Source organism: Saccostrea echinata, unplaced genomic scaffold, assembly GCF_033153115.1.
Source record: "Saccostrea echinata isolate AGI-Se365-2 ecotype Australia unplaced genomic scaffold, CSIRO_AGI_Sech_v1 ptg000014l, whole genome shotgun sequence".
Classification (NCBI taxonomy): Eukaryota; Metazoa; Mollusca; class Bivalvia; order Ostreida; family Ostreidae; genus Saccostrea; species Saccostrea echinata.
This window is the reverse complement of record NW_026889763.1, coordinates 19579619-19592061: the sequence shown is the minus strand read 5'-3', so window position 1 is coordinate 19592061 and position 12443 is coordinate 19579619. Positions and strand designations below refer to the sequence as shown.

Genomic DNA, 12443 nt, shown 5'->3' with positions numbered 1-12443 from the left:
CACCTCTGATGTTTGGAGGTCCGTGTTTGCTCTGCTCCTATTTTGTATTGTATAATGGACTTTTGAGCTTGAATACTGTTCGTTATCTCCATATATTTCATCTAATAAAATAGTTTTATATAATGAGTTACTTAAGAAGATGTTTCAAAAGCACTCTAAAATAAGCAAATCTCTATGCATTTCATTTTGAAATCATTCCGCAAAAAAAAGTTCCCAAGAAAACTCTTTAAAATTCATTTGTCTTTCTGTTTTGTTAAGTTGTACAATATATATACAATATTTTATGAATATAAAGTACTCACAATAAATGTTTTTTTAAAGATGTTAATCCTGTCACTCTGGAATCCAAACGCTTAGGAGTGTACGTCCTTGTATGAGGAAATTTATTTTTTGACGAAGGGTTCATTTTTTTTTCTTTTTGGAATTACACTCGGTATTGCTTAGTTTGGATTCCTATTTACAATTTTTTCTTAAATTTAAAAAAAAAATTTAAAAATCACTTGTTGTGAGTGCACAAAGGTGATATAATTAATTATGCGAAGTAAATTGATTGATTTGTATAACAATAACAATATTATAGGAAAAACTTTGAAAAAGTGATCTGCGTAAAACGCAATAACAGTTACATATATTTAATGCACCTTAGCACTAAAAGAACCAAAAGCAACAGAAGAAGCATATTGACCCCTATTTAGCTTTTTATTTGTTTTTTATTTATTTAATTTAAAACTTTTGAAACTAAGATCCAACTTCCTTAAGGAAATATTTGACATATGTGAACAAAAAAAAAATGTTAAACATGTCATCACCAACTAATGTAAAACTTTTGCTTCAATCATAATGAGCATGTGTTTGAATTTTATCAGTCAATTGAGCATTTTACGTTCTATTGCATGCATGGTACAAGTGTATCTAACAATATATGTAATATAATATATGCACGTTGCTTGTTTATAAGACAATTATATACTGAGAACACGTATTTCATCTCAATTGCAAACACATTTAATACTGCTTTTTTTTCTCTAAAATATACTTCGTTAAAAACTAAATATTAATCATTTTACATCCGAAACTGGTGCAGTTATGTACTGGAAATAATCAGAGTTAATTTATTTTTAAGTGACCAACAGTTGCTTACATAAGTTAGGATTTATGAAGTGGCACAATTTGGAGGAAGAGTGGGGTGCAGAATAACAATGATATTCAAAGCACGGAAATGTTTTTCACAGAATATTACAACAAGTACATAAGATAACGAGAAATGCTAAAAAAAAACGTAGAAAATGTCGCTCTTCGTCATATTATTTTTAGGAAGTTTAGGCTTAGAACATTATAAAATAAAAAGAAATATTTTGCGGATGTGTGTTGTTTCAAATGGAACTCATGTTACATTACTTTATAATCAACCTGTTTTATCAACACAAAGCAATCTTCTAAACGTAACGTCAAAATCATTATGTGATGATAGTTTCTCAAAAACACGCCACATCTTCAGTTCACACACAAGTAAACAGGTAAGATAAGACTTTACCCTTCATAAACATAGCATTAATTATAATAAAACTATCAACTATCGGACATTGATTTCTGTTAGATTCAATAATGCCAAAATAAAATGGAGAATAAATTAAAATTAACAGTTAATGATTAAACGCATTACCATCGCAATAACAATTAACCTAGGTCTGATGTTTCTGTATGATAAAAATCATCATTACTATAATTAAGAATCAACTGAAATGGTTTATGAAGAAAAATTATATCAGTAATGCATTAATATTCCTTTACTCTTCCATGGGTACGATTGTGCTCTTACGTAATTTTATCCAGCGCTTTGTCAAGAAAATCTCTATTTTATATATAGCTCACCTGGTAAAAAGGTTTATCAAGGTTCATACTGTACATATTTAAAATTTTTCTTTGCGAGCTTTATTGATTACAACATTACATGTGACTCTCATACCTAAAGAGTATATTTGCATGAATCAACTTTAATACGTATAGATATTTGAATTTAAGTGTCAATTTCTTTTTTAAAATATTGACCACCCAATATAGACCGTTACAGATCTACCATGGGTTAAATTGGTAGATTATTGACAGATCTAACAGAGGTATAGTGGGTCCGTTTTCCTACGAATTTTCAGATTTTTTGTTTTAATTTCCAGTAATGCTACATACTCACATCAACGTAGATATTTACCTTTGACACTCGATCGGAAGCGTGTTACTCTCGTCGACGTTATCTTTTAAGAAAATCAGATACAGCAATGACAAATGGTAAGCCACATGTTGTAACTGTTAAACTGTTGATTACCCATGGTAAATTTGACCTTTTCACCTGCAAATGAGCATACGCGTTCCTTTAGTAATTAACTACTATGCAGTGTGCTTGATAATAAAGACAAAGTTGAATGTTCAAAAGGTAGGGAACACATACACTGTAGAGTCGAAAACATTGGTAAAAATACCTTTAACTCTGACCTTAACCTCACATTTGACCGACATTTTGACCTGTAAATAAAGAAACTTTGCATCCATGATCATTTGCTCAATCTTTTGGAAGTTTGAGAAAAACAAATGGTACTCTAAAAATCGTATCCATAACTGTGCTGTGAATTCTAACTTCTTGACCTCAATGAAAAAGCGCTTTCTTTTTTTACATTCCAAATCTGTAGAAGGTTGGAGACTGAAATACATGGCACTTTAAAAACGTGTTTCCACTTGGTAAGAAAATACCATAATTTGAACTTAACTTCTAACCTATTAAATTGTCTCTGAATGAAAGGTCTTGTATCCCTTGGTCACGTATCATATGTACACAATACTGTTCTGTAAAAGAAGGCAATCTGATCAGGCTAGCATTAGAATCTCGGGAATTATTGATAAGGTTAAATTCTTTCGAAACAATGTAAATTTCAGTACTGCGCAGTTAAATCAGGATTTTTAAAACTATACTGCAAAGTTTTTTTCCGCTCTAAATCCCAAACTTTGACAATTCTTTTCAAGATTTTAAATTTCATTTAACTAGATATACATAGCTCTCATTGTCAAAAAAAGAAGACCGACGGAATGTGCTATTTAAAACTTTTATTCAATATCGGCAGTAAAACTTGTGCAACATTAAAGTCTCTGTCCTTGTTGAGCTATATCTTTATTGAAAGAAAAATATACGTAGCATGTACATTCATATTTATATGTATTTAATACAATTTTGCCTTTCAGGAGTATTTAAGCTGTTATAAACAATAAGGGTGTTTCAGTATCATGCAGTATGCATATTCATATCAATTGGAAATAAGGTTTCGTTTTTAAATAAAATCACCCTCCAAACTTATCTGAAATTTGTTGATTAATCTGTGTCCTTGGTGTCTGTTTCAGGGAATCAAAGTTTTCACCATAGCAAATAGATGAATACAAATTCATCTATGGTATTTTGGTATTCATAAATAGAAAGCGGTTTATTGTCATAATTGGCTGAAATAAGAATATTTCGAAGAGTAATCATGCTCAAAAATCTATTGGAACACTACAAATTTGGAGCAGAGCATACATGGACCTCTTAAAACACCAATGTTGGACCAGGTGCAATGGAAGAGTAAGCAATTCTCTTTCGGCTGCATGGTCAAACTGTCGAGTACTATGTGCTCCTTGTCATGATCGAACAAACGGAAAAATCCGTAAATCGGCAGAGCAGGCATTTCAATAATCAAAAGCTTTGCGATGCAAAACTTTTGCTGTTAGGTTGACAATAAATTGTTTTTCTAGTTAAATATTCAAAGATGAAACAGATGTGCCCGACTCTGTGGTGTCTTTTATTTCGAGTTCAAAGGGATATATTGATATTGAACATTGTTGATTTATAAAATCCTGTGAAATATCTAATTAATGAAAAAATCTACAAACAACACACGCGAGGAGGACAAAAAACACGAACCCCCGTCAACATCAAAGGTGGATCAGTTGCCTATTTTGGAGGAGCAAGTGTCCGAAGAGTACATGTTGTCAATGAAGAACTCAAGAATTTTTAATATCCACATCAGAGTACTTGTGTGTATAAATCAGATTGATGTTTTTTCTACAAAGTAAGCCTGTAGATGACCCATCACAAGCTAAGATAGGAAAATTTCCAGCTTCAGTATTAACTGAAGAGGCACTTGTATCTGATATCAAAACGCCTATCCTAAGGAATGGTTGAATAATAAAATAATTTTGCAAAATGGCGAATGTCATGGTAAGTAAATTTACGTGTTTCTTTTTTTTTTATTATTGAAAACGGAGCTGTCTAATAGGGCAAAAAGCCGGGACTTTTAATTTTTCTGAAAGTGAATAATGTGTTGAAAAGTCGTATCGTTTGATGCTTTTTGAAATTCCTAAAATATTGGGGTCTATTTAATTTCTGAAAGTTCCATGGGATTCTGAAGTAGCAACATCTAATTACCCCATTTCTCAAATAAATCGCTGTACAGTAGTCCTGAAGTTTTTTCTTCGTTGCTGATGATATTTTCTGAGAAGTAAATAGGTTTAGTTAAATTTTTTTTTATATCTTTGTTTGTAAGGATTCGTATGTTGTTAAGGAACCCAGCAAAGAAATGGTAATTCAAATTCAATTTTACGAAGGGTGATCAAAAGTTAGCGAACTAATTGAATTAATTCTATAAAATGAAATATATGGAGATAACGAACATTATTCAAGGTCAAAAATCCATTCAAACGATACAAATCAGGAGCAGGGGAAACACGGACCTCTAAAACAGAGATGGGATCAGGTGCCATGGAGGAGTTAACATTTCCTGCCGACCTGTCACACCCGCCGTGTACTCCTTGTCATTATAGGGAATAACGAATAAATCCGGAGGCAATTCAGTGTGAAAATAATGGGCTTACAATTAGTGTGAAAAACGTCAGTCAGCATTTGACTTAATAATAGATTGCATGTGCTGACAAGGTCATTGTATCGACCATAGAACTTACGAAATGACGACTTTAAACGAGATTGTTGATATTCTTGTTTCATCAACTTGTTTGTCAATAGCTTACCTCGGTTTAGAAACTATTTATACGTAGAGCATGCTTTTGAGTATCGAATCAATTGAGAGATATATATACAGGTGATAAGGGTATATTGCTACTTAAGTAAGGAAAGTTGCGCAGCTAGGTTAAGGACGCCCATGAAATATACGCCTTAATATATTAAGGGAAAATGAATACAATTTTAATGTTTTTTTTAACAGCATTAGTTTTGATAAATGTGATTTATGGTGTTCGCACTTGTATATATCGGGTCTCTGCTGAGTTCGGCCAAAGCGACATCGCTTACATCAGCTGTTTGTCACGTGACAGTTTTAAAATTAGAACATATATGTACTACTACAAAGAACGTAAAAGTTCAACGATATACGGGCATTTTTCAGCTATAAAATTTATTCTGTTTTCTTTAAGACAAATTCCTTAACACGAAAAGTGCTGGGAGCAACTTCCCCATGCTCGGGAATTGTTTAAAATTTAGCCGTCTTTCTATAAACTTCAGTCAAAAATGTAATTCGCATTGGAATAATGTTATATTACGGAATAAATTAACAATGCAGAACCAGCTCCCAGCACTTTTCAGAATAGTAGGAATAATAGCTACACGTGTTTAAAGATTCAGAATTTATAATGAAGCGGATATCGTTGAACTTTTGGTATTTTCGAGGGGCTGGACCTGTCATTCTAGCAGATTTCTGTGCAAATGTGCTCCCTACGGCTTTATATAAAGTCTACACATTATCAATTTAGTTTGACAATAAAATGTGGATTAATATATTTCTGAATATTTCTCTCGTTTGGTCCCACTACGCGTGTTTCGTACTTATTTTTATTTTTACAAGCTACGATAAAAGCTTGATCCACGCCTCAAGTACAGAGAAACTGCGTGTCAAACTAAGAAATGACGTCATCTCAGTAAGTACAGCGAGATCAAGCTGGCTTTCATTCTACATACGCTAAGTGCTATTATGACAAGATAAGTTGCACATCCATTTATCTTTATAATATTTATAATAAACGAAAGTATTTATTGTGTTTTGAAAAGAACATATAGTATTTATTCATCGAGATTCATTTGTATTGTTTAAACGTGAAGTCATAATAGTTTTACCGAACCTCTGCATAGGCTGACGTATATATGGAAGTCCTTAACCTAGCTGCGTGGCGATTGAAAAGTTAGAGCCATCACGATTATCATAAAGCTTTGCTGTTAGGTAACCATTAACGTCTTTTTTGCAAAATATCCAAATATGAAACAGATGTGTCGGACTCTGTGGTATCTTTAATTTCAAGCTCACTGTGTTATACCGTGTCGACATATGAATGGAAATAACTATAAATTGTTAATTAATAATACGTCGTCTATATATCTAAATGTTGAGTTGAAGACCACAGGAACAATTTTCCTTCTCGTGTATATGAAATAGAATTAGATTTCAGTGTTTGTCATTTTTGAAGTTGTCCCCTCCGGTTTTAATTCACATCTACCACCGTTCTACCTACGAAACACACGGTCCAGGCGGTCACGTGACATGCTCCGAAATGTACTATTCACAGCAGCTAAAAGTTTTTTCCGAGCCTTATATTTCGTACAATTGAGGTTATTTTTTGGTAACAAGAATAGACCATTTTTTCACGAATGCCAATAGGATGGGCGGATAAGAAGATTTTTGCCTAAATGAGCTTAGAGATTATTACAACCCGACTCCTCTGTCTTAGATGGATCGTTTATCCAATAAGGATCATGTATCGTCGCCTTCTCATTATTATATCTGATATGTGTAGTGATGTACAACGTATTTATGATCGGGATCCTTATAATGTATATAAATAGAATGTAAATAGTTTTCAGTAGTTACTCCCTAGACCTTGCAGAGTCCAGACGTATTATACGGCCTGTGAGATCCGATAACTCAGATCTTTGGTGAGTTATTGACTCATCTATTGGTTATTCATTCTTAAGTTATTGTATTTATTTATGTCTAAATATTAACACAACATTGGTGTCAGAAGTGGTTGTAGATTTTAATCGAATACCCCGCACAAAAGATCGTGAATTTTGGCGCCATTTTAAAAAAATAAATTCTTTGTTCGCCTAAATAAGATCAGGATGCATTGAATAAATAGTGTTAGTATTTTATAAGATCCTTTGTCATTATTTTTCAATTTTCAATTTTTACTTATTTCTTCTTAGCCTACAACAACATGTTTTTTGCATCTCATACAATTGCATGACTATTTCGTCGGAGTGTCTGATGATTTAGTCAAACACATCATTTAAGATCATTTAATAGTTATTAAGTAGGCTAATTTAGTGGGTAAATAAGATCAAGATCATGACTACCCCTATAGATATGAACACAGCCTCTGTTGAAGATCTTGTGAGGATAAACAATATAGGTAAAGTAAGAGCACGGGCAATTGTAGATGCACGATTAAATAAGGGAACCCTTACATTAGAAGATCTTAAGGTAATCCCTAGTATCCCAAGTAATATCTGGGACCCTCTTGTCGATCAGGGTAAAATAATTGTCCCTTCAACTTTATGGTACTTTGTCCACACAGATCACTGGACAAGTAGGAAAATCACAAGACAGATCACAAATTCAAACAGAATCAATAGAGCATGTACAGACAATGCAATCACAAGAAAACTTATACCAACAAATAGAACATTTACAAAGAGAGTTAAGAGAGAGAGAACATCAGATCAGAACGAGAGAACATCAGATCAGAGAGAGAGAAAATGTGATCATGGAGAGAGAGAAGGAAATAGGAGAAAAAGATCAATTGTTACAAGAGAAAACTGTCCGTCTTGAGAATAGTGAAGAGGAAGTTTCAATGTTACAGAGAAGTTTGGTCGTTAATAGAGAGAAGTACGATGGCATGTTTGAAGATTTACAAAAGAAAGTTAATTTAAGAGAACAAGAACTAAATGATCAGTATGAGAGATTTGATGAACAAAAACAAAAAATAAGAGCATTAGAAGAGCAAGAGCGTGCTGAAAGAGAAGAACATTTAAGATCAAGAATGAGAGAGATGGATGAAAGAGAAAGGGAGATTGTGAAAAGAGAAAAAGAATTGAACCAAATGAAAGCAGAATTAGAACATCAACGCTTTACATCAAGAACAGAAAAATTTGCCCCACATAATATTTAAAATCGTAAGAACGAATCTAGTGTTGAAAAACCAAAAGACAAGAAAAACACAGTTTCCAGTCCAGCACCCCCAAAACTTGCTACGTATGATGGTAAATCAGAATGGAGACCATATTTCACTCAATTCAATCACATCGCTAAAAAGTACAAATGGAATGACTCAGACAAATTAGATAAGCTGATTGAATGTTTGAGAGACAAAGCATTAAAGTTTTATAGTTCAAGACCTGAAAACGTACAACAAGATTACAAATTGCTCTGTCAGAAATTGAAAGAACGATTTGATAAGAAGGACCAGCCACACATTATTCGAAGACAGCTACAAGAGATTAAACAAAATCCAGAAGAAACGATTGAAGAATTTACGGAGCGCATTGAAGAACTTGCTGCTGAAGGATATCCAGAGACCCCTGAATTCTTCAAAAACACCATCACCGTCGATGCTTTTCTTCGAGGCTGTACAGAGAAACGGGCTGCATTGGTCACTCTTGATAAAGGTCCACAAACTCTGAACCAGGCAATTAACTACATGAAAAGTTCCATCACCAATCAAAAATTAATAATGGGCCCAAAGAAAGACATCAAAAGCGTTACATTTGAGAACATGAAATCTGACGATAGTCCATCCAAAGACATCAGTATTCGAATGGCAAGGAGTCCATCACCACCAAAGCCTTCATTAGAATCAAGAATTTCAGCTTTAGAAAAAGAGAGCAGGGAAACAACTAGACTGCTAAAGGAAATTTTGAGAGTATTGCCAGTGCCCGATGAAGAAAGACAACCCAGACCAAGATTTCAGTCACCAAAAAGGACATATACATCAACATCAAGGTCAACGTCAAGGTATACATCACCACAAAGATCGTTGAATGCATCAGGACCAAGATATGCATCACCAAAAAGATTTCCATCAAATAGTCCTGTAAGGTCAGAGAGTGAGAGCGAGTGCTATGTGTGTGGTAAAATGGGACATTTTGCTAGAAATTGTTAGAAATCAAAATCAAGATCACCCTCACCAACACAAAAAGCTGTCAATTTCAACTTTCAAGAGCTGAGGAAATAGGTCATTCCTTAGCTCGTACAAACACACAAAGACCTCAACCACACACTAAATTTAAATCAAACATAAAAGAAATCGAATTAACACAAGATAGATCCATGAAATATAAGACACTCTATCTACCAATAAGAGTTCAGAACATTAGTACAGAAGCTGTTTTAGATACTGCAGCTCAGGTGTCCATCATAAACTGTGAACTCTATAAAAAACTGAATCCAAGTCCTCAACTTACCGACCATGTTTCCTTAAAGGGTATAAGTAATACCAAGGTAGATTCTGTCATATGTCAAAGTGTACCCTTATCAATAGGAAATATCAGAACAAAATGGAATTTTGTAGTGGCTAAGGTGTCAGATCCAATAATTATAGGCCTTGATTTTTTAGAACATACTAAGGCAACTATAAATTTACAGGATTTTTCAGTAACAATAAAAAATTGTAAAATACATGCAAAATGTATCGCAAATGAGGACAAAGAAAAAGTCAAAATTTTCAGAATACACACAAAAAAGAAAGTGGTGGTTCCCCCACATGCTTATATTTATTCTGAAATAGATTATGACATTACCCCAGAATCTGACATTGCTATAAATCCATGTTACAATCTTCATGGTCTTTTGTCACCCAATTGTGTAAATAGCAAAGATCAAAATTTTATTTTATTGAGAAACCCCACAGACACTTATAAAACTATTAAGAAAAACTTTGACGTGGGTTTTGGTATACAGTTAGACAAGGTTTTGGACTATGAAAGATCACAGTCATTAGGTATTGAAGATCTTCTAAATATCAGAAAATTAGGTATTGAAAATCTAAGTTTATATCAGATTAGACAAGAAATATCAAAACATTTGACTGAAATGTTTGAAAGATCAATTAAAAATCTGTCAACAGAACAAAGTATCCTGTTTGCAAAATTCATTATTTCATTTCAAGATGTTTTGCAAAAAATGATTTTGACATGGGTTTATTCAATGGGGATATTCAACATAGAATTGATACAGGTGATGCTAAACCAGTTAGACAAAAATTAAGAAGAACACCCTTATGTTTTGAGGAGGAAGAAAAAGAGCATTTAGATCAAATGTTAGAGAAGGGTATCATAGAACCTTCTTCTTCCGAGTGGGCTTCATCTCCAGTACTAGTTAGGAAAAAAGATGGTAGTCTAAGATACTGCATAGATTTTAGATCATTGAACAAAGTTACAACTAAAGATGCTTTCCCTTTACCAAACATCACTGACTGCATAGATTCATTGAAGGGGAGTAATTTTTTGAGTACTCTGGACATGCAAGCAGCATATTGGAACATCTCTGTACATAAAGATGACAAACATAAGACTGCTTTCATAACTAAATATGGTTTGTTTGAACATAATAGGCTACCATTTGGTCTGTGTAATAGCCCTGCTACATTCAGTAGAGTTATTCAATTAGTTCTTCAGGGTTTAACATGAACAGAGTGTTTAGCATATTTAGATGACATATTGGTTCTAGGCTTTAACTTTGAAGATCATCTTAAAAATCTAGAGCATGTACTATCAAGATTTAAGCAATACAATCTCAAACTTAAACCAAAGAAATGCCAATTTTTTCAGAAAGAAGTTAAATTCTTATGTAAAATTGTGAATGGAAAAGGGATTATGATTACTCCTGAAAATATCACAACAATGAAAAATTGGCCAGTTCCAACAAATGTTAAAGAATTGGAATCATTTCTTGGTTTTGCAAATTATCATAGAGAACATGTTGACCATTTTGCTAACATTGTTGAACCACTTCACCATTTAGTCAATAAGCATTCAGAATTCAATTGGCTAGATGAACATCAATAGACATTTGATAAATTGAAAGATTCTCTGTTAAATGCCGCAATATTAAACCACCCAGATCCTGACGAGACTTTTATATTAGATACTGACGCTTCAGATAAGAGTATAGGAGCGGAATTAAGTCAAATTCAAGATGGTGTAGAAAAAACTATTTCATTTGCAAGTTAAGTTTTAACACCAGAACAACGCAAGTATTGCACAACAAGAAAAGAACTATTATCTATTGTTGTTTTCACCAGACAATTCAGACATTATTTATTAGGAAGACCTTTTGTAATTAGAACAGATCATAACAGTCTGATTTGGTTGATGAATTTTAAAAACATTCAGGGTCAGCTAGCTAGATGGTTAGAAGAATTAGCACAATATAATATGGTCATTCAACACAGATCTGGTAAACATCATCAAAATGCAGATGCATTGTCTAAAATTCCTGATCCAGTACCATCATGTAATGACTATAAAGCAAATATTCCACTAAATTCTCTTCCATGTGGAGGTTGTACTTTTTGTACTAGAGCTAGAAAACAATGGGAAACTTTTGAAGAGGATATAGATTATGTAGTTCCCATATCATTAAGATCAACAAAAACAAGTTCAGATTTAGATCAGTATACAAGCTTATTATTAGATAATGATGAAATAAAAAATGCACAAGAACAAGATCCAGATATAAGTCAAATTGTATTATGGTTGAAAAACAAATATGAACCATCCATTCAAGAACTCCAGCTGTCTAGTAAGACCATTAGACACTTTTGATTATGTAGATCACAGCTACAAATAAAAAATGATATCCTGTATTATTTGTGGGAAGATCCTATTATGCCGAGATTACTTTATGTAGTTCCAAAAAGTCTGAAACAAAAAGTACTAGAATTGTGTCATGATATTCCTCTTTCAGGGCATTTAGGGCAAACAAATACAATAGAAAAACTAAAGAAATGTGCTATATGGTATAATATGTATACTGACTGTAAGGAATATGTAAGATCATGTGAAATTTGCAATAAAAACAAAAAACCAAATGTTAAAGCTGGAGGACAATTAGGGCAGTATCATTCTGGTGTCCCAATGGAAAGAGTTCATATGGACATTTTAGGTCCCTTACCTGAAACAAAATTAGGAAACAAATACATTTTAATGATCATAGACCAATTTACAAAGTGGGTCGAATGTTTCCCTTTACCAAATCAAAAAGCTGAGCTTATAGCTAAGACATTTGTAGATAATTTCATTTGTAGACTGGGTTGTCCTTTAGGATTACACACTGACCAAGGTAAAAATATGGATGGTAATATCTTGCGAAATATCTGTGATCTTTTACAAATCGCTAAAACGAGAACTACCCCATATCACCCAG

The 12443-nt window shown here is 33.1% G+C and overlaps 1 protein-coding gene across 1 annotated transcript; it reads left to right on the top strand.

Annotated features, from left to right (window-relative positions):
* Positions 1-7367: 7367 nt before the first annotated feature.
* On the top strand, positions 7368-9180 carry LOC133186575 (trichohyalin-like). Its single transcript, XM_061321805.1, has 3 exons — positions 7368-7502; positions 7597-8094; positions 8200-9180. Exons 1-3 carry the CDS (start codon positions 7368-7370, stop codon positions 9178-9180), a joined length of 1614 nt encoding a protein of 537 aa, XP_061177789.1.
* Positions 9181-12443: the final 3263 nt, after the last annotated feature.